At 41.3% G+C, this 27862-nt stretch overlaps 1 protein-coding gene and 3 long non-coding RNA genes across 8 annotated transcripts; 2 read left to right on the forward strand and 2 right to left on the reverse strand.

Moving 5' to 3' along the window:
• Nucleotides 1-245: 245 nt before the first annotated feature.
• LOC118368718 (zinc finger protein with KRAB and SCAN domains 8-like) lies at nucleotides 246-27805 on the reverse strand. Of its 3 annotated transcripts, none has more exons than XM_052497172.1 (9): nucleotides 27486-27805; nucleotides 26910-27112; nucleotides 26483-26584; nucleotides 26280-26375; nucleotides 23452-23562; nucleotides 23144-23264; nucleotides 22035-22352; nucleotides 2262-2478; nucleotides 246-1304 (listed from the first exon to the last, which is right to left on the reverse strand). In XM_052497172.1, the coding sequence occupies exons 1-9, from the start codon at nucleotides 27505-27507 to the stop codon at nucleotides 1076-1078; spliced, it is 1419 nt and encodes a 472-aa protein (XP_052353132.1). In that variant the 5' UTR covers nucleotides 27508-27805; the 3' UTR covers nucleotides 246-1075. The 3 variants fall into 3 exon arrangements, with proteins under 3 accessions (XP_052353132.1, XP_052353131.1, XP_035608936.1); XM_052497171.1 differs by lacking the exon at nucleotides 2262-2478 and adding an exon at nucleotides 20461-20677 and having other exon boundaries at nucleotides 27486-27803; XM_035753043.2 differs by lacking the exons at nucleotides 246-1304; nucleotides 2262-2478 and adding an exon at nucleotides 17268-20677 and having other exon boundaries at nucleotides 27486-27803.
• Nucleotides 4535-7735, reverse strand: LOC118368737 (uncharacterized). The gene is made up of 5 exons (XR_008093207.1): nucleotides 7701-7735; nucleotides 5946-6051; nucleotides 5754-5847; nucleotides 4674-4794; nucleotides 4535-4561 (listed from the first exon to the last, which is right to left on the reverse strand). It is a non-coding gene; the product is annotated as an uncharacterized LOC118368737 (long non-coding RNA).
• On the forward strand, nucleotides 8696-11899 carry LOC118368756 (uncharacterized). Of its 3 annotated transcripts, XR_004822416.2 has the most exons (4): nucleotides 8696-8954; nucleotides 9853-9923; nucleotides 11166-11280; nucleotides 11363-11899. It is a non-coding gene; the product is annotated as an uncharacterized LOC118368756 (long non-coding RNA). The 3 variants fall into 3 exon arrangements; XR_004822418.2 differs by lacking the exon at nucleotides 9853-9923; XR_008093208.1 differs by lacking the exon at nucleotides 8696-8954 and having other exon boundaries at nucleotides 9729-9923.
• LOC127916013 (uncharacterized) lies at nucleotides 12146-13735 on the forward strand. The gene is made up of 3 exons (XR_008093209.1): nucleotides 12146-12517; nucleotides 12668-12839; nucleotides 12919-13735. It is a non-coding gene; the product is annotated as an uncharacterized LOC127916013 (long non-coding RNA).
• Nucleotides 27806-27862: the final 57 nt, after the last annotated feature.

Genomic DNA, 27862 nt, shown 5'->3' on the forward strand with positions numbered 1-27862 from the left:
GGTCACTTTCCTAGGGTATTTTCATGGAAGGCGTGTGAGCATTTAAATAAACATTGTAACTGGTTTCCTATACAGAATATAATGTAATGGTAGTGGGATATAGACTGAGGCCTCCAGAATAAGAATGTTATTTATCATAGTTGCAGGTGAATTAGGAGTAAATGTAACCAGTGTGTGGTTGGTTGTATGTTCTAATTAGCAGTTCTTTAATAAGTAAATAGAGACAAAGTGTTCTGTCCCATTGCTGCTCATAATAATGTGTTCTTTATTAACAAGAGGAATAGTCATATACACAAAATCTATACAAAAACTTTTCTAGGAATCCTCAACAATTATGACAGCCTTCATAATGTGTCATGCAGAGATCATCAATTAGATTCAGCCCGGGCCAATTTCTTTCTGGAGCGGATGGTCCTGGGCCGGAACATAATAAAATGGTTTTATACTGCAAAATGACCGCAAGATGCCTAAACAGATATTTGACTAAAACAAAAATGTCAAATCTTGATTACATTTGGGAACATTGTCCTGTGAAGGGTGCCTTCTTTTGGATGACACGTTAAAATGGGTGTCGTGACTCTCCGTGGTCTTTCAAAATCCCATGGTGCTTATTGTAAGAGTATGGATGTTGACCACATTCCATCATGGCCACTGAATCATCCCCCTCATTCCTAAATGGAATATATCACTACTCACCTCTCCACCTGATAGCCGATGTGTGGGGTAGAGTTTTGGCATAAAAATGGTCACTGTGCATCACTGAGGTGGGTGCTGCACATTGATAGTGGATGAGGCGAGTTTCCGCCTACTATGTAAAGTACGTTGAGTACCTCAGTTAGCAGAAAAGTGCTATATAAATCCAATCAATTATTATTATTTCTATACAATGTCTGTCTATTATGCGTGGCAGTACTTGGGAATATATTTCAGAAATGAAAACCAATAGATGATTTCCTGGTGTTTTTACAGTCTTATGTCCAACAATGAAAATCTAAATCCGGTCCGCCAGTCGGGGAACCCTGCTGTACAGAGCACAACGTCCCTCAAGAACTTTCGGACAACTTAAGACTTTTTCTCAATGAACTCGCTTCCTAAAGCCCCTGCCACAATGTGAGCAAAAGTATGTCCTTTCTTCAATGCGATTCGCCTGGTGAACTTTCTGGTGCTGTTTTAGACATCCCTTCGTTTTGTATCTCTTCTCACACTGGTCACAATGGAACGGCCTGGCTTCAGAGTGAACGCTTTCATGTCGTCTCGGGTCACAGAGGTTTCTGAAACCTTTCCCACACTGGGAGCAGGTGTACCTGTTGATTTGATGAGACAAGATATGATAAGGTGGTTTAGTCAAGGACCTTACCATAGTCATAAACTAGAACAAAACCGAGCATCACTATCTTCACCACCGTAGTCCTGTACAGAACTCAAACTCATTTTGTTCGGGGGCCACATTCTGTCTTCACTGAGGTCCAGAGGCCACACTGCAAATGTAGTATATTGCCTTGTCTAATTACACAAACTGTATAAATATGTTTTAAAAAACAATTGATGCTCCCTGACTAACAGCCTAGCTTTCATTTCAGTGACTGTTAGTGGGGAGGATACAGTGAATATGTTTGTGTGATTACCTAATATACAGTGTTGAAAAGATACCACCTAGAGAAACAAAGTAACTAATAACATCAATATTACGATAAAAATCCAATTACGCTGTCATTAAATGACTCAGTATTACAAAACAGCCAATTATCTTGCTACTATGAGAAAGATGTTATTACGATGTAAGTAATAACTTGTTCTTATGAAATAACAATTCTCGTTATGAATGGGAAACATAACGCTGTTACAATATAATGTGTGTTCTTAGAACATGGATACACTGTGGTTACTGCAATTCCTGTCCAATGAGGAGCGGTGGAATTTTGTATTTCTTTCTTTCCTTCTTGACACACTTGGTGACTTATGGTGGGCCGTCCTGATATTACACACTGAAATTTTCAGGTTGCAGCTGACAGTTTCTCCTATCGCACATTCTACACTGCTAAGATTTCTCTCCTGTATGAATTCGCATGTGTCTGCTAAGGTCGCTGTGGGACGTGAAGCATTTGTCGCACTGTGTGCAGGAGAACGGCCGCTCCCCTCTATGCCACCGGAGGTGACCTATCAGTATTTCATGTTGAATAAATCCCTTCCCACATATAGAACAGACAAAAGGTTGTTCATATGAACATTTGTGACCCTTCCCACACTGGGAGCAGATGTACCTGTTCTTCCTGGTCTTCTTGGCCGAGGAGCTTTCTGTCTCACTGACAGGCAGGACGTTGTTCTCAGCTCCAGCTTCTCCAGAGTCCACGATCCCACTGTCCTCCTTTGGATGGTTCTTCTTGATGTGCTTCTGAAGGTTGAGCCATCTCCTTTTGGAGAACTGGCACTGTGAGCAGGAAAAGCCCTGGGACTGGGGGGGCTTGGCTTTAGCTTGTCCTGCAGGTAGAAAACACAGGAGGGTGAAATAAGGGCTGCTGAGTTCAAAGTTCCATTGCAGATTGTTGTCAGTGGTCGATGAGGCAATAATATAAAGATTAGTATTTTATCCAATGCCGAAATCTGTTGTGCAATTATAGAATCTGATCTAAATTGATCTAAACTAGTGGAGTTATGGAGTGGAATAAGAAATTCCTGAAAAATTAAGTGTTACTTTAAAATAAGTTCGACTAACAACTAGTGTTGCCCGGTATACCGAAACTTTTGTACCTTTTCCGATACTAGAACATGAAAATATTGTTTGGTATTAGAATTTGTTACTTTTGGTACTTCTGTCAAACGTGTCACATGGATCAAGTCTATCAGCGCAAGAGCCTCCCGAGTGGCGCAGCGGTCAAAGGAACTGCATCGCAGTGCTAGAGGCGTCGCACAATTTTCCCGGCGTCATCCGGGTTAGGGGAGGGTTTGGCCGGCTGGGATGTCCTTGTCCCATCAAGCTCGAGCGACTACATGTGGCGGGCCGGGCACATGCACACTGACTCGTGTCGCCAGTTGCAGTGATTCCTCCGACACATTGGTGCCGCGAGCAGTGTGTCAAGAAGCTGTGCGGCTTGGCAAGGTCTTGTTTCGGAGGATGCATGGCTCTCGACCGTCGCCTCTCCCGAGTCCGTATGGGAGGTGCAGCGATGGGACAAGACGAACTACCAATTGGGTAGAAAAGGGGTAAAAAGTAAAAAATTAAATAATAATATAAATACAAAAAAGTATATCAGCACAGACGATGTCCCCCTTATCATGCTGTACAGAAGTTAACACACTTGAATAATGCGACACGACATGCAGAAATGTTGAAACTGTTAATTATGGTTCTCAAAACAATGTCCATACAGGCTAAAACACTTTATAATGCAAGATGATACTGGTAGCTTCCAGCTTTGTAGGCTAACTTTCCTTGCTAGTTTACAGCTGAAGCCAACATGAATTCACTACCCTTTGTGATAATATGCAAAATGTGGCTGATTTAAAAGCTAAATGCCACCAAAAAACATTATTAATTTACTTATTCGGTCTCTCTATCACGTCTCTCCCAAATATTATCTATTGCCTCCGCAAACTGACTGTGTGAATAGGGCTCCGCCTCGTAAATGCGTCATTACTGGCTAAAGAGACAGAGCGCACTTTAATAAAATAAGCTACTTCTATGCAAATGTTGTTGATCAGTACAATAAAATAAGTCCCAAATGGAAGGGAAACAGATTGTTAGTCAAATGGAGCCCCATGAAATCAGTCAAAACAGGCTCAATAACTCAATGCATGCACACACTCCTATTGAATATACATTCACCTGTATTGTGAAAAGGCCTAGGATAAATCTGGATTTACTCAGATTATCAAATCAAGATTTATTATTCAAATAAATGACTGCCATTATGTTGTTATGTACTGTAGTTAGAAATTGAGTCTCTGAAAAATGCTACCGTAAAAAGATTCTAATGTAATGATATTGAACTCAAAAGATGCCCAATGATTGAACAAAGCAGTACCTGAGTTTATCTAGATAAAGTACAATTCTGTGACTGGCTAATATATGCCTTATTTTTTTGCCCGTGGTATCATTTTTGTATTGAGTATCATGACAATAAACCTGGTATCAAAGTCAAAATGCTGGTATCTTGACAACACTACAAACAACCAGGCTCTGCTACTCAAACTTCAACTCAGTTCGCCAGTGTATGCAATGTATTCTGCCCTGAATTTCCTTACCATTGATGCCTACTAATGATGGCTGTTTCTGCTGCCCAGAGTTCCCAGAGGATTCCCCGGCCTCTTCCAGTCTTTCAGCGCCCTCATCACTTCCCTCATTGGCGTATACATCCTCCCCACTTGACTTATTGCTGTCCCTCCTCTCCACTCTCCTGTTCTTTCAGTCCTTGAGCCTTGTCATTCTCTCCCTTTCTCCTCACATCGCTCTCGTTCGTCACCGTGCCTTTTTCTCTGCCTCTTTTGGTCTGTTTAGACTTCAGCGAGGGAGCAAGGCAGGACAACGTGGACAGGATGGTATCAGAGTCATAGAAGAAAAGATCTTGAAAAGAGAGAGAATACAAATAATTCCAAATTCTCTTTCAGGAGAATCCCCTACGGGTATTTCACCCAGAGGTTAACAAGTTCAAATAGATCACCTGAGGGATCCTAACCTTTTTTTAGGTGCCCCAGATTTCTATGATGCTGCAGCAGTGTTTTCAGATGCTCAGGATCAGAGAAAGACTGCTGACACTCTTCCAGGTCAGTAGGGGTCAGGTTGAGAATGGATGCTGTCTGAGAGGGAGAGAAGAATAAGTATGTCTGCAGAACAGAGAAAAGTGCTGTCCAATCCCACATGACCCCTAGCCCCTACCCAGTTGACACTTATCGATGTTTATTCATTCATGGAAGGTTGTCAAGTATACAAATGAACATCAACATGTTTTAGATGATCTAATAGGATGGAGATGGAGTCAGTACCAGTGTAAAGCTGAGCACTGGCATCATCTCCTCCAGTCTGTCAAAGAACTGCCACACCAGTATCTGTAGTGCTGTGTCATACCTAGTGCTGTACTGTACAGGGAACCCTTCCTTTAACACAGAGGTAGAAGGGAGAGTCATGTGGTTTTAGCCAAGGCACATGTAGAAATTTAAACGTATTCAATATTCGCCTTGGGGTCATTCTAGTCGAGGGATTAATGGGGGTGGGGGAAACTAAAAATCTGAACTCATCAGGGGCCGCAGTTGCTTGCGAGTCTGCGTACCCACATGTGCATACCCCAACAACCACATTTTGAGCAAAACATTTTAGCAGCCACCCGCTGACAGCAGGGAGACATTTTTTTCTTTATTTTAGATTTAATTTTGTGCAATTCAACACATTTTGTCATAGGATGGAGAGAAATGTTTGCAGTTTTTAATAAGATATCTGGGTGAGACTGACTAACACAATCAATGGGTGCCCCTCAGGTGGTAATTGGACCATTATTACCAAGTTTAGGTAGCTGGCCACTAAAAAAATGTTAACTGACATGGGCTAATTGAGTGTCTATCAGTGAATGACGTAAGAGAAAATCTGTTAATGAACAACCCAATTTCGAAATTGCACCTTGTGTATTTCTACTATTTTAAATCTGAACAGTAAGTTCAGACCCGGACTGATTTGACAAAAAAATTACAATTGAGTTGCCCATCCCTGTTCTAGTCCTTAGAAGGTGGGATTTGTAACATCTAGATGTGAAATATTATCTCACCTGAAAAATTTTTTGCCTCTTTGTTGAGTCTTCTAGCAGAGTTTGGACGAGATCCATAAAGTTATCATTTGAGGCCTCCACATATCTGTCGTTGCTCTGAATAAGTCAATCACACACAAAACAACTGTAACCATCTACAATGAGAAATAGGTAAAGCAGACTTGCCATTAATAGACTGGTATTTCAGGTTACTTACCCCTTTACGTGTTGTGCATGAATGGATTCTGTCCAGGTGGGGCTGGATGGTTTTGTAGCCAGCTGGGTTAGACTCCACACCACAACACAATTCAAGAACCAGCTGAAACAGGAGGCATATACTGTTATAGCTATGAACAAATTATTACTGACCAAAAATATAAAAAGCAACACGTAAAGTGTTGGTCCCATTTTTCATGAGCAGAAATAAAAGATACCAGAAATGTTCCACACGCACAAAAAACATATTTTTCTCAAATTTGTTTATCTCCTGTTAGTGAGCATTTCTCCTTTGCCAAGATAATCCATCCACCTGACAGGTGTGGCATTTCAAGAAGCTGATTAAACAGCATGATCATTACACAGGTGCATCTTGTGGTGGGACAATAAAAGGCCACACTAAAATGTGTTGCTTTGTCACACAACACAATGCCACAGATGTCTCAAGTTGAGTGAGTGTGCAATTGGCGTGCTGATTGCAGGAATGTCCACCAGAGCTGTTGTCAGAGAATTGAATGTTCATCCTTTTAACATAAGCCACCTCTAATGTCGTTTTAGAGAATTTGGCAGTACGTCCGTCCGGCCTCACAACCGCAGACCACGTGTAACCAGGCCAGCCCAGGACCCCCATATCCATCTTCTTCACCTGCGGGATCATCGACTAGAGTATAGGAACACTGGACAATTCTCAGCAAGTTGCAACCATGAAATATAGTTATAAACACTTTTCCATAAACAAGGTCTAAATCGTGTTTGATGCACTAAGTAAGTAAATTATTGGCAGGACTGTTTAAACTAGACCAGCTACCAGGAAAGCTGATGAAACAGTGGGTTTGCTGAACCAAGAATTTCTGCACAGACTTTCAGAAACCATCTCAGGGAAGCTCATATGAGTCTTCGTCATCCTCAACAGGGTCTTGACCTGACTGCAGTTTGGCATCATAACCGACTTCAGTGGCCAAATGCTCACCTTCGATGGCCACTGGCACGCTGGAGAAGTGTGCTCTTCACGGAATGTACAGATACCATGCCGAGATCCCGAGGCCCATTGTCGTGTCATTCATCCACCGCCATCACCTCATATTTCAGCATGACAATGCACAGCCCCATGTCAGAAGGATCGGTACACAATTCTGGGAAGCTGAAAATGCCAGATATGTCACCAACTGAGCATGTTTGGGAGGCTCTGGATCGACGTGTACGACAGAGTGTTTCAGTTCCTGCCAATATCCAGCAACTTCGCACAGTCATCGAAGAGGAGTGGGTCAACATTCCACAGACTTGATCAGGATGTTGATTGTACTCTATGAGAAGGAGGTGTGGCACTGCATGGTGGTCACACTAGATACTGACAGGTTTTATGATCTACGCCCATACCGTTTTTTTTAAAGGTATCTGTGACCAACAGATGCATATCTGTATTCCCAGTAATGTGAAATCGATAGATTAGGGTCTAATGAATGTATTTCAATTGACTGATTTCCTTCTATGAACTGTAACTCAGCAAAATCTTTGAAATTGTTGCACGTTTCATTTACATTTTTTGTTCAATGTATATACTGAGGAAACACAAACTGAAGAGTCAAATATGTAACTGATAACGAGTGTAACTGATAACTGTGAGATCCAGGGGCAAACAAAGGTCTGAATATCACCCAATGGCCCACATTATACTTTAGTGATAGACGTTTCTCAAATTATTCCCCCAACCCTACACCATTCCCAAACATTCAACACTTCCACCTGTCTCACCCTCGCTCTCAGTCCCAGGATGAGTTGGACCCTCTGCTTGAGCGTCAGGAGCTCCGGAACCATCTCCGTCACCAGAGTCACAAACTCCTCCAGCTTCCCATACTGCATCACGTTACGCTGCTGAGCCACTTGCCACATGGATGCAGACATCAGATGTAGTGGTGACATCAGATGTAGTGGTGGCACCAGGAGACGCAAGGAGGATAGAGGGAGATGAGGACCTGTCACCAGAGGAGGAAGTTAAACAGTGGAGTGTACTGACACGAACTGTCTTCGTGTGGCATTTGAGTCTTTGTAAACAATTAGGCTATATGTTTGAACCTACACTGTTGAATGTCAGTCTCATGGTCAGCGTTTAGACAGGCAGCCCAATTCTGATCTTTTGACCAATCACATCAGAACTTTTTCAGAGCTGATTTGATTGGTCAAAAGACAAATGAGTGAAAAAAATATCAGAATTGGGCTGCCTGTCTAAATACTGCCATGGACCGCCAGTACTTGCAACCATTAGCGAGCTACAGTATTTGCATTTCCCCAGCCTTTAGCTTACCAAAGAAGTAGCTGCGTCAGGCTTGTCGATGTTACAGACAATCAAAAGCATTAACATAACAATTCAACAAACCTATTTAGGGTCCATTTCCCCACTCACTTGGGGAAACTAGACAACCAGGTGTGGGGCATGGCTTACTAATTAGTGACCTAGTGACCTTATTTCATCAGTTAAGTTCAAGGACGTGACGCTGTCCTCCCTGGAATGAGTTTGATACATGTACCCAAAATGGTTGGAAGTACACAGAATGTATGATTTCCATGTATGATCTAAGTTTTAGTGTGGGTTGAATAGTTATTTTGGATAGCCTGTAATGTATTGTCCCCCTCATACCCTGAAATAAAATCTGTTTCATCAAATATTTAACGCTCAGTCTTATCAACCTATTAGTTACGCATATGGCCATAAATGACATCAAGGACTTGCTTTCTCCTTGGCAATATTTTGGAGACAAAACTCGTAACGCAGTCGAGTTGTACGTTCCACATTACGCCAGAGGTCCCTCACGTGACAAATGACAGCAAAAACGGATTATTTGAGGTATTACACTCCCATGGGTTAGTTATACAAAAGATTTGGTGGTAGTTTTGACAGTTGATATTCCTTTACCACGAATAAGCATATTTACTTTCGACAATGATTGCTCCATCAGAGGCGACCACTGTACTGTTGGCTTTGGGTAACGTGAGAGACAGCGAGTAAAGGTAAATTAGCTAGTTGATCATGTGATGCACGGAATGCCATATCTAGCTCAATACATTTGGTTATCAATAACATCTTTGAACAATGTCAAAGTAACTTGTGGAGATCGGAAACGGTTGTTTCTACTTTGGCAAAAACCTAGCTTTTAAAGTCGTTAATTTCGCTCGCAGGGTGAGAAACATCCGCACGCCCTCGGCCATCCCCAAAAGAGATGCACATGCGATTCAGGAACTGCGAACATTTTCACGGTGTGAGAAATGTTACAACATAATGTCACAACACAATCAAATACAGGGAACTACTTCACGCTGGGAAGATTTGTTTACACGACCCTGTCCAATTCTGATATTTTTTCCACTAATTGGTCTTTTGACAAATTTAAATCAGATCCTTACACGTCAGATCTTTTTTTTTTTAGAGCTGAACTGATTGGTCAAAAGAACAATTAGTTAAATATCAGAATCTAAACTCAGCCAGACTGCAAGTCCTTGGGTACATTACAGTAGCTCGCTGGTTACTTGCATTCCCCCCCGCTTATCAAAAAAAGTGTCACGGTAATATTTGGCGAGACAAAAAGTATTAACATTCAACAAACCTGAAAATGTTGACGTGGGATACATTTCCCCACTCACTTGGGGCAACTTTCCAAATGGTTAGCAGGTGCTGCAACGCGGCAAAATGTGGGTTTAAACGTCAGCTAGCTAACGTTAGCTATGCATTGCCAACAACACAATGTTTAGCTGGCTTGGCTAGTAAACAATATTTCGCCCAAAGACAGGGTTTTACTGTTTTCTAAACTACTAAGTTCGACTTGTCACAACCGTTAAACAAGGTAAGTACTTTTTATCTGCAACCAGAAATGTTTTGAAACTAATCTGCAGCTTTTCTTCACCACGACAGAGGCCCAACTCGGCGGAAAAGGTCTCCCTCCAGCAGCAGGTGGCGTTGTTTCGCAATAAGTGTCGAATTTGGTAAACAAAAAAATGCTTGGTTTATTTTCTACGTGATGTTTATTGATCAAATAGACGTTCGGTACTGCGTAAATTATAAGTGGACTGATAAGTAGGACACGTGAAATCAAGGAAACGTTGAGAAACCACTTTCGGAGTTTTTAAAATTATTTTTTTAACAACAAATCAATACACAAAGCACATGAGGGAACACGAGCATACATACATAGATTAAACAATGGATAATCGAGCTAGGGGGTACAATATCACATTACAATTACACAAGGATCTTAAGGGACATGCATATACATACAATTCTAACAGCTTTTTTGTTAGAGCTTTTAAAATACAGTTCAATTTCTTTTTGTAGGGTACGAAAATGTGGTTTTCTGTTTGTAAATGTACATTTGTGTATATGAAATTTGGTCAAAAGAATGAAATTAATTACATAAATGTTTCAGCTTATTTCTATTGTATGTAAAGAATCCAAACAGTACATCTCTCCACAATAGTGTAAAATCTTCAGAAATGTGTTCAATTATAAACCTACTGATGTCTTGCCACAGTTTTCTTACATGCATACAATGCCAAAAAAGATGCAACGTTGTTTCTGGGTGGTCATTACAAAAGGAGCAATTTGAATTTGTTTTCCTTAAACTTCTACATATAGTGGTTGACAGGATAATATTTATGAATAATTTTAAAGGAAACTTCCTTAATTTTATTAACAAGTAGGTATGTGTGTGGCAAGTCTCGCCGCGTCTCTCTCGACATTGAATACAGGCGGTTGACGTCAACAACCAAATATTCAAAAAATTATTATAATAATGAGATGTATCCACCAATCCAAAGAAAGGATAGGCGGAAACTAGACCGCCCGCCGTGCCACTTTGTGGACAATGACTCTCCCGTTATTAGGGCGGAGAGACGTATCGCAGTGTATCCATAATCTATCATGAAAAGTAAACCACTGGAGGCACGCATAAACCTATAGGAAAAACGGGGGTACATCTTAATTTTATTCTTAAAGTCTACAAACGCTCTACATTTATTCACTCTGTGATAGGGTTGGATCCTATGTGCCACTTGTATTATTGTCCTGTAAATGGTTCAGTGCCTATAATTTAGGCTGTGTGTAGCATGGGGCATAAAGGAAATTACCTCTACTAGATTATAGTGATAAGGAAAACAGCATACAAATTTGGCCTGTGTATTCATTTGCCTATAACTAATCAGAATTTCATTATGTTTACATAAAAATAGTACTTCAAAATGAGACAATCCTGCCATGGAAAAGACGACTGGGTGGACAAAGTGGAAAGGAGGGGAAAACTCACCATGCAGCAGGACACCTTCAGCTGCGGGGTCTTTAATGCAGGTTTGATAGCTAACCATTCATTATTGAAAATATAACTGCTGTGTGACAATTAGGTCAAAAACTCTTTTATTTTTTGGTATAGATGGCCAAGGAAGTTGCACAGAACTTCCCCTCCCAAATTGATATAGAACCTTCACAAAAGCACATGGAACAACTGCGAAACTAAATGGCTGAGGATATACTAAAAATGTCTGGTATGTAAAGACATTTGAATTCAAAGTCAATGTAAATTCTTAATTTGTATGTAGTTGTGTGGGACAGCCATATGTTCAGTTCATGCCTATGATTTGAGTTCAACAAAGCCAACACCTGCTCCTTGTGTGTCACCGATAAATAACCTGGATGTGGCCCAAAGACTGACTGGGTTAGTAACTTTATTTAACACGTTTATAATCTTTTGACAACAGTGACGGCATGTAAGACAATTTTTGATAACACAATGGATGGCTAATTCGTTATACGTTATAAATAATATCAATGCAGTGTTACGCTTTGTTTTAGATTTGATGTTTTGCATGCCAACAGTGGTTCAATGTGCTGTCCCTAGGACTGAAGACAAGAGTTCAGAGTGAAGAACACAAACTGGAAGTGCTGTCTTTGTTGTTGAAAATATATGCTATACCCCATCCACACTGAAGAGGCTCTGAAATGTACATCAACCAGGGATAAAGAGAAAGTCAACACTGAAATGTTTCACTCATTTGAATGAAAGTGTCTGACATTAAAGGTCTACAATGTCTGCTTAATTTGTCAATATTACATTTTTATTCGTTGATTTACTGGCCACCATTACTGTGGTTACATGTTCGGCATATGCATTGCCCAGCAAACCCACTGCAGCCTATTTCAAGCTCTCTCCATCCCTGCTTTGGACAATTAATAACATGACTCTCGTACTTTGCCCTATTCCTACTTTATCTGGTGACAACTGCATGCATGGCCATCCTTGTAGAGTTTCCGAGCCTTGTTTTATATCTTATGACACAATATTGTATACTTGTATAGAGCAGACAAACCCAGTAATCTGTAAAAGTTTCACCATGTTACAGGTGGTCCAAAAGCTGTCGAGATCCCTTCACAGAGAAACTGCCCAACAACAGAAAGCCTGTGTTGAGGCCATTGCACTGATGAAGCATACAGCTGATGAAGCAGATGTTCGCCTATTGCCAAAAGATGGTTCATGACCCAGTGAAGTCCTCTGAAATATTCACAGCAATCCAAAGACATAGCAGGAATGGTATGTGGATCTTAGACTGCCTTGCCTTAACTGTCAGGACAGTTGTTTTCTGTTCTACAACAGTCTGATTAGTACTGATATATTACATGACGATAGTGCTAGACCATAATGTTTACTTTTCTATCTTGACTTATTCCATCTTGTCTGCAGATTGAGCAATAATTTAGTGATTCAACCTCTGCAATGTTCCTGGAGAAGTGGCCTACTCCAAGCAGAAAGTTATTGACCAAAGCCGTGGCCTCACACAGACAGGCGACCTGCAAGACCTGGTTCAAGATGCTGAATCCACAACAGAAGTGGAAAATCGTATGCTGGAATAAAAGTATTGTACTAATGGAAGGGAGCATTATTTTTTTAAAGCAAAATGGAATGATGTAACTTGTGAAAATTTGTACTTTCAGGATGGGACAGTGACATGTCCTCCATTTTGGTCCCTGTCCACCTTATACCACCGTCACCTCATGGCCACAAGAGACCTGGAAAAATATCAGCCAGACACACCAGTAACCACATTGTGAAGTTTATCAAGGTGAAGTTACAGTTGACTGTTCTCACCCCATTCCTAATCTACTTTTAAGATTATGGACAAATTGTAAGATCATATGTAGCTGTAATTTAAATTGACAAACTGTTTGCGAACCGTGATTAATTTTAATAGCAAACTAATGAAGTTCTTGTGTCAGACTGGGACCAGCATCTGGAGAGCGCCATGGAAAGCCTTCAACCCGCAATACATTGTAACTCTCTTGCCTGTTTTGTCTTTGGTACCTCACATCTCCCTCACTAGCTTTAAGCACCAGCTGTCAGAGCAGCTTACAGATCACTGCACATGTACATAGCCCATCTGTAAACATCCCATCTACCTACCTCATCCCCATACTGGCATTTATTTATTTTGCTCCTTTGCACCCCAGTATCTCTACCTGCACTTTCATCTTATGCCAATCTACCATTCCAGTGTTTAATTGCTATATTGTAATTACTTCGCCACCATGGCCTATTTATTTCCTTAAACTTACCTCATTTGCACTCACTGTATAGACTGTTTTCTTTTGTTCTACTGTATTATTGACTGTTTTTGTTTATTCCCAAGTGTAACTCTGTGTTGTAAGTGTCGAATTGCTACGCTTTATCTTGGCCAGGTCGCAGTTGCAAATGAGAACTTGTTCTCAACTAGCCTACCTGGTTAAATAAAGGTGAAATAAAATAATAATTTGGTTTTGTTGAATCATTCAGTGCCAGATATTGTTGCCGCTTTTGTCTTGCTGAGAAAGGACTTTCAGACTGAATTTGATGAAGATTCACCCAAGATAGTTATGTGAACTCGAGCACTTCATGCAGAACACTGCCAAAAAAGGAGACAAATCCCAGTCTTCCCTTTGAAGGGTGTTAAACGTTCTTGCATTCTAAACTCCTTGCAGTACATGTGAAATCTTCTGTCGATATTATGCATGATATCTTGGAGGGAAGTGGCACAAAATAAAACTGCTAATACTGCACTTGAACAAGTACACATTATCAAATGAAATAGACAGGAGAATAAAGAGGTTTAACTATGGTTACATGGAGCAAAGTAACAAACCTCCGGCAGTGAAGTTAGAGGACTAATGACTTGGGGTTAAATGCTATCCAGTCCTGGTGTTTACTTCGCAATCTACCACTTATCTTTGGAGACTTGGCTTGTCCAAATTATCTACACTGGTATTTACTGTTGCTTCAGATAGTAAAACCATTGTATTTTCTCCAATGACAGAGTATTTACATTAAATGTTTTTTTTTTTTTTTTAACACTTAGATTGCAGAACACCACAGGTTATTCAAGCAATTGTTTAAAAAAAAGAGGCTGCTACCGAAGCATCATTTTATGGTGCATTACCCCACATATACAAGTCGGAAGTTTACATACACTTAGGTTGGAGTCATTAACTCGTTTTTCAACCACTCCACAAATGTCTTGTTAACAAACTGTTAGGACATCTACTTTGTGCATGACAAGTCATTTTTCCAACAATTGTTTATAGACAGATTATTTCACTATCACAATTCCAGTGGGTCAGAAGTTTACATACACTAAATTGACTGTGCCTTTAAACAGCTTGGAAAATTCCAGAAAATGTCAAGGCTTTAGAAGCTTCTGATCATAATTTGAGTCAATTGGAGGTGTACCTATATTTCAAGGCCTACCTTCAACCTCAGTGCCTCTTTGCTTGACATGGGAAAATCAAAAGAAATCAGCCAAGATAAATTGAAGACCTCCACAAGTCTGGTTCATCTTTGGGAGCATTTTCCAAACGCCTGAAGTTACCACGTTCATCTGTACAAACAATAGTACGCAAGTATAAATACCATGGGACCACGCAGCCGTCATATCGCTCAGGAAGGAGATGCGTTCTGTCTCCTAGAGATGAACGTACTTTGTTGAGAAAAGTGCAAATCAATCCCAGAACAACAGCAAAGGACCTTCTGAAGATGCTGGAGGAAATAATGACCAGAGTTATGTTTGGAGGAAAACTGAGACTTGCAAACCAAAGAACACCATCCCAACCGTGAAGCACAGGGGTGGCAGCATCATGTTGTGGTGGTGCTTTGCTGCAGGAGGGACTGGTGCACCTCACAAAATAGATGGCATTATGAGAAAGGAAAATGTGGATATATTGAAACATCTAAAGACATCAGTCAGGAAAAAAGCTTGGTCGCAAATGGACAATGACCCCAAGCATACTTCAAGTTGTGGCAAAATGGCTTAAGTATAACAAAGTCAATGTATTGGAGTGGCCATCAAAGCCCTGACCTCAATCCTATTAAAAAAACTTGTGGGCAGAACTGAGAACGCGTGTGCCAGCAAGGAGGCCTACACACCTGTCTCAGTTATACCAGCTTTGTCAGGAAGAACGGGACAAAATTCACCCAAACTTTTTGTGGGAAGCTTGTGGAAGGCTACCCAAATTGTTTGACCCAATTTAAACAATTTAAAGGCAATGCTACCAATATACAAATTGAGCGTATGTAACCTTCTGACCCACTGGGATTGTGATGAAAGAAGTAAAAGCTGAAACTGAGTAATGTATTTAGCTTAAGGTGTATGTAAACTTCCGACTTCAACTGTATCCTTAAAATTGGACCAGTTTTGCATAGCTGGTGCATGCTCTATGAAGAAATGCATAATTTACTTAAAAAAGCTTTAAAAAAATGTAACTAACATTGCCAAAAAAACAAGTCAAATAGCATACAGTTGGCAGACACTTAACACCAACAGTCATGATCAGTCCATGTAAAACGTTATATTTAAAATGTGGTGGGCTGTAAGATGGCTGAGACTCTTCAGGTACCAATTGACACCATGGTGGTAAATGGGCCAAACACCATGGAAATATGTATCGTTCAGTTGTTTGTCAGATGCCAGTTTCAGAAAATCCACCATATTGTTGTTAAAGATGAGGTTACTTTTGCCCTACAATGTCTTGATGAGCATTTTAATGCATATAGAGTTGGGTGTACAACAGAGGGACCTTATGTAGTTGATGTTAAAGAGCTTTTCTGTCACAAAGCATTTGATATACAGATGTCTTACAGTTGTGATGATTGAAGTTTATTGTCCCATACGGTTTCCTGTGACTCTAAACTGCACAGTAAGCTCTTTAAAACCAAGATGTATTGTAATTGCAATATTGGCTTTTTTATTTACTTTTAATACAGGCGGGACATATGCCACAATTTTATTTTCAGTGTTTTTGTTATGTGAGATGCCAGTTTCACAAAATCCTCCATGTCATTGAATTGCAATATTGAGCATTTTATATGTACATGTATTAAAGTGAATGGAGGCCAACATTTCATTTCAGTTCACAATTTTTTTATTATCAGTATTTTAAAATGTATGTATTGCAAATGTCTTACATTTAAGAATAAAGTGCTTTGTTAAATACTGACTTCTGATTTGACGTTAAGTTCAGTTTTACAAATGCTACTTGAATGATAATATTAAATTCTATATTGAGTGAATTGGCAGTAGAGTTGTTTCCATGTTACTCTAAATGGAGTAAATTACAGTTTGTAGAGTTATATATGAAAATTAAACTCTGCAACAAGAGTAATAATTTTTACTCTATTTAGACTGGGACCAAATGTTATCTTTTGTAGAGTACAATTGTATTCAATTTGAGTACAATTTACTGTGTAATTTGTGTGGTATTAAAAGTGACTGCTAATATGTAAAATGACATGAAATGTGTACAAAATGATTTTTTCTTAGACCTGCAAATACAATAGATTGAAGCAATGCTTTTAATATAAAGGAGCTCTTTCCACCCCAACTCTTGTTCACGGTCTGTGAACCCACAACCTTCTGGCCCGCAGGCCTCTGTGCTATAAAATGTCCTGCCTTCAGGACAAAGAACAGTTCCTTTAATTATTATTTTGGGGATAAGGGAGGTTCACTTGTTTCAGAGAGGGTTTAGGTCAAATATATTTTGCTGAGGGGAGGGCCATTCATTTTCATTTCAGAGAGGTCCGATTTATATACCGTTCATTCCCTAAGCAACCCTAATTAGACTTACCTGTGTTAATGGTTTTCACAGACAAAGTTGAGTCAATTAGGATCCCAAATATTTACTGCACATGCATCCTGGGGTCCACGTAAAACATACAAATACATGAAAGTACAGAACAGCAGACAATAACATAAGATACAGTAAATTCAACAAATATGTATATATGAAAGACACCAAGAGACTACCATTTACACTTCATATACAGTTACATAAAATCTTTATAGAGGAGTGGCGCTGTGATACAAGACACTAAACTGGTGGCAGAGCATTCCACGATGAACTGGCTCTTCACAACTGAGCGGTGCATTAAATCTGTTTTTGGTTTGGGTAGTGAAGAAACCCATAGTGGCGTATGTACAGAGCATTCGGAAACTATTCAGACCCCTTGACTTATTCCACATTTTGTTACGTTACATCCTTATTCAATTTTTTTTTTTTTTTTTAATTCCCCTCTAACTACACACAATACTCCATAATGACGACAGCTAAAACGTTTTCTTTTTTTTAAAGATTACATTTACGTAAGTACTCAGACCCTTTACTTGGTACTTTGTTGAAGTACCTTTTGGCAGCAATTACAGCCGAGTCTTCTTGGGTATGACGCTACAAGCCTGACACACCTTTATTCGGTGAGTTTCTCTCATTCTTCTCTGTAGATCTTCTCAAGCTCTGTCAGGTTGGACGGGGAGTGTTGCTGCACAACTATTTTCAGGTCTCTCCAGAGATGTTTGATCAGGTTCAAGTCCAGGCTCTGGCTGCACAACTATTTCCAGGTCTCTCCAGAGATGTTTGATCAGGTTCAAGTCCAGGCTCTGGCTGCACAACTATTTCCAGGTCTCTCCAGAGATGTTTGATCAGGTTCAAGTCCAGGCTCTGGCTGCACAACTATTTCCAGGTCCCTCCAGAGATGTTTGATCAGGTTCAAGTCCAGGCTCTGGCTGGGCCACTCAAGGAGATTCAAGTGATTCTAGATTCCTGTGTTGTCTTGGCTGTGTGCTTAGGATTGTTGTGCTGTTGGAAACTGAACCTTTGCCCCAGTCTGAGGCCCTGAGCACTCTGGAGCAGGTTTTTAAGCAAGGATCTCTGTACTTTGCTCCGTTCATCTTTCCCTCGATCCTGATTAGTCTCCCAGTCCCTGCCGCTGAAAAACATCCCCACTGCATAATGCTGCCACCACCATGCGTCAACGTAGGAATGGTGCCAGGTTTCCTCCAGACGTGACGCTTGGCATTCAGGCCAAAGAGTTCAATCTTGGTTTCATCAGACCAGAGAATCTTGATTCTCATGGTCTGAGAGTCTTTAGGTGACTTTTGTCAAACTCCAAGCGGTCTGTAATGTGCCTTTTACTGAGTGCAAATTAAATTAAAATGCAAATTAATTACTTAATCATACAATGTGATTTTCTGGATTTTTGTTTTAGATTCCGCATCTCACAGTTGAAGTGTACCTATGATAAAAGAAGGAAAACCTGCAAAATCGGCAGTGTATCAAATACTTGTTCTCCCCACTGTATGTTAGAAGCTTCCATTGAAGAATACTCTGAGTTCTATTGGATAGACAAGTAACTCTCCAACCATGTGATAGCAGGTGATTATAAAGCCAAAAGTGAGTATTTTCAATAACATTATGATCAATAATATCAAAGGCTGCACTGAAATCTAACTATACAGCTCCAACTACCATCTTATTATCCATGTATTTTAGCCAATCAGTCCTCTGAGTCAGTGCAGTACAAGTTGAGTCCCTTCCCTATATGTACACTTAAAATCAGTAGTTAGCTTGTTCTTTAAAAAAATATATTGTATTTTTTCAATGATAGATGACTTTGCTTATGATGCGCACCCCTCCAAATAATACAAAAAGTGCACTGGACTTGAAAAAATGATACAGATGTAACCATGTGCCATTTAATGTATTATCTGACCAGCATGAGTGCTCCCAAATCAAAATTCCATGTGCATTCCACAGGTCACGTTTATAAGTGAGTGTTATTTTTTTAATCAAGATGAGGAAAAGTTTTGCCGGTTGGGAATCACTGGTTTAGACAAATCACCTTAGTCAAACTATAGATCTAACGAGCATCACTATCTTCACCAACATAGTCCTGTAGAGAGCTCAATGTCCCTCAAGACCAGGAGTCTCAAACTCAAATTTTCTTCAGGGGCCACATTCTGTCTTCGATGTGGTCCAGAGGGCCACACCACAAATGTAATATTACCTTGCTGTGTAATTCTGCAATAACAGTACTCCTGTATCAATCCGTTATGAAATGTTTGACCCTACTTGACTGACAAGCTTTCATTTCAGTGACTGAGTGGGCAGGATACAGTGAATACGTATGCGTGATTACCTAATATATGGTGTTGAAAAGCTACCACCTTGAGAAATAAAGTAACCAATGACATTAATATTAAGAGAAATCATATTACGCTGTCATTAAATGCCTCGCTATCACAAAATAGCCAATTATCTTGCTACTATGAGAAAGTTATTACAATGCAAGTCAACTTTAAATGAAATAAAAAATATCATTTTTATGGCCCGGGAATCATAACGTTGTTCCAAAATGTGTGTTCTTAGAACATGATACACTGTGGCTACGGCAACTCCTGTCCAACAAGGAGTGGTGGAACATTGTCTTTCTTTCTTTCCTTCTTTCTTGCCACACTTGGTGACTTGTGGTGGGCCGTACTGATATTACACACTGAAACCCGTACATTTGTGGCTGTTCCCCGATGAACCCGCTGATGTACTTTCAGGTTGCCACTTTCAGTGAATCTCCTATCGCACATTTTACACTGGTAAGGTTTCTCTCCTGTATGAATTCGCATGTGTCTGCTAAGGTCGCTGTGGGACGTGAAGCATTTGTCGCACTGTGTGCAGGAGAACGGCCGCTCACCCGTGTGGATCCGCCGATGTATTGTGAGATCGTAACATCTTCTAAACCTCTTCCCACAATGCTCACAGCTTTTGGGGCGTTCATCCGTGTGTGTTCGTGAGTGTACCAACAAGGCACCTGAAGTACTAAAACTCTTTCCACAAACGGTACATAAGAACGGCTTCTCACCTCTATGCCACCGGAGGTGACCTATCAGTATTTGATGTTGAATAAATCCCTTCCCACATATAGAACAGACAAAAGGTCGCTCCCCGGTGTGGGTGCGTACATGTGATTGTAAAGTTCCCGCAGACCTAAAGCCTCTGCCACAATGTGAGCAAACATATGGCCTTTCTCCAGTGTGAACTCGATGGTGTTGTTTTAGAGCCACCTTTGTTTTGTATCTCTTCTCACACTGGTCACAATGGAAGGGCTTCACCTCAGAGTGAACGGTTTCGTGTCGTCTCAGTTCATATGAACATTTGTGACCCTTCCCACACTGGGAGCAGATGTACCTGTTCTTCCTGGTCTTCTTGGCCGAGGAGCTTTCTGTCTCACTGACAGGCAGGACGTTGTTCTCAGCTCCAGCTTCTCCAGAGTCCACGATCCCACTGTCCTCCTTTGGATGGTTCTTCTTGATGTGCTTCTGAAGGGTGAGCCATCTCCTGTTGGAGAACTGGCACTGTGAGCAGGAAAAGCCCTGGGACTGGGGGGGCTTGGCTTTAGCTTGTCCTGCAGGTAGAAAACACAGGAGGGTGAAAATAAGGACTGGTGAGTTCAAAGTTCCATTGCAGATTGTTGTCAGTAGCCGATGTGGCGATAATATAAAGATTTAGATTTTATTCATGCAGAAATCTGTGCAATTATAGAATCTGTGCACTAAATAGACCAAAACTTGTGGAGCTGTGCATTAAGAAATGCTTCAAATAAAAGTGACTAACGACTAGGGCTGTGGCGGTCAAAATTGTCAGCTGATGATTGTCAAGTAAATAAAGTCTTATTAATCCATATAATATAGCCTACACCTTCACAATAAATGCATGGTTTATTTTAGACAGGTCTAAAGAAACATGATATGAAGAAAATGTAGTCTATTTCAGAAGAACAGAATAGCATACCGAGTTGTCCTTATGTTAGGTCCTGATGTGGCTATGCTATTAGGATATTCCTTCACATTATAAGCGCAGTAATGCGCACATGGTAGTACGCTATAAGCGCGAATGTTGCATTAGCAGAAACACACCATTATCAAAAGTGACTGCAAATGAAATTATGCATGTACTGATTTTATTATAAAAATACATTTTTAAATGGTGAAAATTATCTTCCCCAAATTTGAAACTCACGTGCTGCTTCTGTCTGCCAGTTAGGGTCAGTTAAGTGATAGGCTAATATTGTCACCCATCAGAATATTCTTGATTTAATCTTGTCTTCACATATAATAAATAATATATGTGTGAAATTTGTTTTGATTTAGAATGGACCATTATCATGCACCTGTATCGAAAAAGCACATGTCATCTATGCACTTAAATAGCAAATGGAGAACGCTTTTCGCGTGGTTCATTTTCATCCCAGCCAGGTAAGCTATACTCTTGTTGTGAATATATGCAATTGGCATTATATTAGGAAAGTGGAGAAATAAAAATAGTAGGCCTAACCTATAGAAAGCTGATGGGATCCTCCTCTTTTTAGTAGAGGCCATCACTATTTTCTTGAGCAATTACATAGCCTATAGAAATGTTGCGCAACATGAGCTCATGGAGTGTTTGATTAGATTTTTGATTAGATTTGCATTGATGTCAGGGTGATTAGAGGGATAATAGAGTGCTGAGTACAAGGCAGATAGCAAGTTTGGTAGGCTACTAATGACCAGCAGCAGCATCAGAGCTTGGAAAAGCCTAATTACCGTGACTAAGCGGTCACGTGGAACCTTCATGACTTGTGACAGCCGATGTGGCAGTAATACGGTCACCGCAACAGCCCTACTACTGACCCCACTCTAATACTGGACCAAGTAATCAACTTCACCAACTCAGTTCGCCAGTGTATGGATGTATGCAATGTATTCCACCCTGAATTTCCTTACCATTGATGGCCACTAATGCTGGCTGTTTTTGCTGCCCAGAATTCCCAGAGGATTCCCCAGCCTCTTCCAGTCTTTCAGCGCCCTCATCACTTCCCTCACTGGCATCTTGGTCCTCCCCACTGACTTCTTGCTGTCCCTCCTCACCACTCTCCTGTTCTTTCGGTCCTTCAGCCTCTTCCTTCTCTCCCTTTCTCCTCACATCGCTCTCGTTCTTCACCGTGCCTTCTTCTATGCCTCTTTTGGTATGTTTAGACTTCAGTGAGGGAGCGAGGAAGGACAACGTGGACAGGATGTTATCAGAGTCATAGAACAAAAAATCTGGAAGAGAAACCACATTTACATCCACAATTTTTATGCAAGTCATACCATATATAAAATGTAAAATCAGGACAGCTCTTTTTTTTATAAAGGACAGATAATTTGTTTGTTTGACATGGTGGGAGTTTTTGGTGCACAATGTATTATGGGAGAAATGTCTTTATGCACAAAAATGTATACAGTAACCACCAAATCGAAGTAAACTTGGTCATGTGATATGGTGTGTGGTCTTCCCACTACAACTCGGGAAACCATGCAGTTTATTAAGCAACATATTAAATAAATGAACTTCACAGGGTGATGAAAATGCTCAGTGCTGAGCTTGATGCTCCTTTCCAATAAATATAGGTGGGGACATGGTCGATGTTAAGCTGCCATTAAACAAATATTCCTTGCTCTTAAGCATAATATTCTCATGTAGACTAGCCTACCTGCACCTGCGAGCTGTTGTCTGGCACATTTGTGACAAAACTATCGGTGATGTTGAAAATGCGATAGAAACACATTGAACTTTAGATGTTTAATCGGTACATGAAAACCAAAAGTATAGTGTGTGTGCACTGCATCATCACCCACTGACTTGTATATCCACATTAACACAGTTTGGTGGAAACACCACATTTTCTTTATGCAGATGTTTGAATATTCACATGAAAGTCTGTCGCCAATTGGATGGAAACCTAGCCAGAGAGAGAATACAAATAATTCCACATTCTCTTTCAGGAGAATCCCCTACAGGTATGTCACCCAGAGGTTAACAAGTTCAAATAGATCACCTGAGGGATCCTAACCTTTTTTTAGGTGCCCCAGATTTCTATGATGCTGCAGCAGTGTTTTCAGATGCTCAGGATCAGAGAAAGACTGCTGACACTCTTCCAGGTCAGTAGGGGTCAGGTTGAGAATGGATGCTGTCTGAGAGGAAGAGAAGAATAAGTATGTCTGCAGAACAGAGAACAGTGCTGTCCAATCCCACATGACCCCTATTCATTCATGGAATAGGGTCCTTTAAAATGAAAATAAATCCTACATTTTAAGCAAGTGTACAAATGATCGTCAACATATTTTAGATGATCTAATAGGATGGAGATGGAGTCAGTACCTGTGTAAAGCTGGGCACTGGCATCATCTCCTCCAGTCTGTCAAAGAACTGCCACACCAGTATCTGTAGTGCTGTGTCATACCTAGTGCTGTACTGTACAGGGAACACCTCCTTTAACACAGAGGTAGAAGGGAGAGTCATGTGGTTTTAGCCAAGGCATATGTAGAAATGTAATCATATTCAATATTTGCCATGAAGTCATACTATTAAAGTCATACTTTAATGCAGGGAAACTTAAATCAGTTCTACCCAATTTCGAACAACATGTTAAATGTGCAACCAGAGGGAAAATAATTCTAGATCACCTGTACTCCACACACAGAGACATGTACAAAGCTCTCCCTCACCCTCCGTTTGGTAAATCAGACCACAATTCCATCCTCCCGATTACTGCTTACAATAAAAAAAATTATAGCAGGAAGCACCAGTGACTCTGTCTGTAAAAAAAGTGGTCAGATGAAGCAGATGCTAAACTACAGGACTGTTTTGCTATCACAGACTGGAACATGTTCCGGGATTCTTCCGATGGCATTGAGGAGTACACCACATCAGTCACTGGATTTATCAATTAGTGCATCGAGGACGTCGTCCCCACAGTGACTGTACGTACCTATCCCAACCAGAGGCCATGGATTACAGGCAACATTCGCACTGAGCTAAAGGGTAGAGATGACGCTTTCAACGTGCAGGACTCTAACCCAGAAGCTTATAAGAACTCCTGCAATGCCCTGCGACGAACCATCAAACAGGCAAAGCATCATTACAGGACGAAGATTGAATCGTACTACACCGGCTCCGACGCTCGCCTTGTGGCAGGACCTGCAAGCTATTACAGACTACAAAAGGAAGCACAGCCGCGAGCTGCCCAGTGACCTGAGCCTACCAGACGAGCTAAATCACTTCTATGCTTGCTTCGAGACAAGCAACCCTGAGGCATGCATGAGAGCATCAGCTGTTCCGGACGACTGTGTGATCACGCTCTCCGTAGCCGATGTGAGTAAGACCTTTAAACAGGTCAACATTCACAAGGCTGCAGGGCCAGACGGATTACCAGGACGTGTGCTCCGGGCATGTGCTGACCAACTGGCAGGTGCCTTCACTGACATTTTCAACATGTCCCTGACTGTGTCTGTAATACCAACAGGTTTCAAGCCAACCACCATAGTCCCTGTGCCCAAGAACACCAGGGCAACCTGCCTAAATGACTACAGACCCGTAGCACTCACGTCCGTAGCCATGAAGTGCTTTGAAAGGCTGGTAATGGCTCAACATCATTATCCCAGAAACCCTAGACCCCCTATAATTTGCATACCGCACAAACAGGTCCACAGATGATGCAATCTCTATTGCACTCCACACTGCCCATTCCCACCTGGACAAAAGGAACACCTATGTGAGAATGCTATTCATTGATTACAGCTCAGCGTTCAACATCATTAGTACCCTTAAAGCTCATCACTAAGCTAAGGATCCTGGGATAAACACTTCCCTCTGCAACTGGATCCTGGATTTCCTGACGGGCCGCCCCCAGGTGGTGAGGGTAGGTAGCAACACATCTGCCACGCTGATCCCCAACACTGGAGCCCCCCAGGGGTGCACGCTCAGTCCCCTCCTGTTCTCCCTGTTCACCCACAACTGCATGGCCAGGCACAACTCCAACACCATCATTAAGTTTGCAGACGACACAACAATGGTAGGCCTGATCACCGACAACGACGAGACACCCTATAGGAAGGAGGTCAGAGACCTGGCCATGTGGTGTCAGAATAACAACCTATCCCTCAACGTAACCAAGACAAAGGAGATGATTGTGAACTAGAGGAAAAGGAGGACAGAGCACGACCCCATTCTCATCGACAGGGCTGTAAACGGAGCAGGTTGAGAGCTGTAAGTTCCTTGGTGTCCACATCACCAACAAACTAGAATGGTCCAAACACACCAAGATAGTCGTGAAGAGGGCACGACAAAGCCTATTCCCCCTCAGGAAACCAGAAAGACTTGGCATGGGTCCTGAGATCCTCAAAAGGTTCTACAGCTGCAACATTGAGTGCATACTGACTGATTGCATCACTGCCTGGTACGGTAATTGCTCGGCCTCTAAACCACAAGGCACTAGAGAGGGTAGTGCGTACGGCCCAGTACATCACTGGGGCTAAGCTGCCTGCCATCCAGGGGAAGGCCCTAAAAATGTTCAAAGACTCCAGCCACCCCAGTCATAGACTGTTCTCTCTACTACCGCATGGCAAGCGGTACCGGAGTGCCAAGTCTAGGACAAAAAGGCTTCTCAACAGTTTTTACCCCCAAGCCATAAGACTCCAGAACAGGTAATCAAATGGCTACCTGGACTATTTGCATTGTGTGCAACCACCACCCCCCCTCTCTGTTTATCATATATGCATAGTCACTTTAACTATACATTCATGTACATACTACCACAATTGGGCCTACCAACCACTGCTCACGCACATTGGCTAACCGGGCTATCTGCATTGTGTCCCACCACCCACCAACCCCTCTTTTGAGCTACTGCTACTCTCTGTTCATCATATATGCATAGTCCCTTTAACCATATCTACATACTACCTCAATCAGCCTAACTAACCAGTGCCAGTATCTAGCCTCGTTACTGTATGTAGCCTCGCTACTGTTAAATTTTCCCTATTTCTTATCTATTGTTCACCTAATACCTTTTTTGCACTGTTGGTTAGAGCCTGTAAGTAAGCATTTCACTGTAAGGTCTACACCCGTTGTATTCGGCGCACGTGACAAATAAACTTTAATTTGATTTGAAAGAGGGATTTATGACATAAATATGTTAGCCATCTCACCTGAAAAAAATGTTCCCTCTTCATTGAGTCTTCAAGCAGAGTTTGGACCAGCTCCACAAAGTTATCCTTTGAGGCCTCCACTTCCTTGTCTTCGCTCTGAATATGTACATCACACACAAAACAACCATCTACAATGAGAACTAGGTAATGTAGACTTGCCATTACCAGACTGGTGTGTTTTACACATATTACAGGTTACTTACCCCTTTATGTGTTGTGCATGAATGGATTCTGTCCAGGTGGGGCTGGATAGTTTTGTAGCCAGCTGGGTTAGACTCCAAACCACGACACAATTCAAGAACCAGCTGACACAGAAGATGTATGCATTAATAATAGTTGCCTGAACAATTTATATACTGAGGAAACAAACAGTCAAATATGTAACTGATCATGAGTGAACAGAAGATGAGTAAATTGTGATGAGAGCGATCTTCTGTCAGCATCCCTCGTCTCTGATTCAGAGGGGTTAGGTTAAACGCGATAGACACATCTCGGTTGAATACATTCAGTCGTGCAAATGACTAGGTAACCCCTTTCATCATACTTAAGTGGTAGACTTTTTTTAATGTTATTCTCCTGACCCCTACAGCGTACACCATTCCTAACCCTCAACACTTCCACCTGTCTCACCCTCGCTCTCAGTCCCAGGATGAGTTGGACCCTCTGCTTGAGCGTCAGGAGCTCCGGAACCATCTCTGTCACCAGAGTCACAAACTCCTCCAGCTTCCCATACTGCATCACGTTACGCTGCTGTGCCACTTGCCACATGGATGCAGACATCAGACGTAGTGGTGGCACCAGGAGACGCAGGGAGGATAGAGGGAGATGGGGACCTGTCACCAGAGGAGGAATTTTGACAGCTCATGTTAGTACACTTCACTGTTTTCATGTGGCATTTCAGTCTTTGTAAAACAAATTGGCTATATGTTTGAAAGTACAGTGTGAGTGTCAAGTCTCACGGGCAGCATTTAGACAGGCAGCCCAATTCTGATCTTTTGCCCAACCACATCTTTTCAGATTTTTTGCAGAGCTCATCTGATTGGTCAAAACACCAATTAGTGAAACAAGATCAGAATTGGGCTGCCAGTCCTTGCACATTTTAGCTAACTATTGGTATTTGTCCAGCCGTTAGCTTACCAGAGTGGCAGAGTCAGGCTTGTCGACGTTACAGACAATAAAAACTATTAACATAACAATTCAACAAACCTGAAAATGTTGTAGGGTCCATTTCCCCATTCACTTGGGGAAACTTTCCAATTAGCTAGCAGGCGCGGCAAAGGGTGATTTTAAACGTTAGCTAGCTAATTATTCATTGCCAGCAAAACATCATCGACAGCTGGCCTGGCTAGTAAACAATGTGCCTCCCTAAGTCATGGTTTGACTATTTTCTGAACTACTAGGCTCGGCTTGTCATAACCATTTTAACTAGCAGGTACATTTTTTTATGGAACCAGAAATGTTTTGAAACGAGTCTCTGCAGCTTTCTTCAACACGCTCAATTTCTTCCGCATTATGTGAGTCACGTGGTATGCAGCAGAGCCAACCATTAGCTCCAGTGACCCCAACAAGGTTTATCATTTAAA

This window comes from Oncorhynchus keta, chromosome 35 (genome assembly GCF_023373465.1).
Source record: "Oncorhynchus keta strain PuntledgeMale-10-30-2019 chromosome 35, Oket_V2, whole genome shotgun sequence".
NCBI lineage: Eukaryota > Metazoa > Chordata > Actinopteri > Salmoniformes > Salmonidae > Oncorhynchus > Oncorhynchus keta.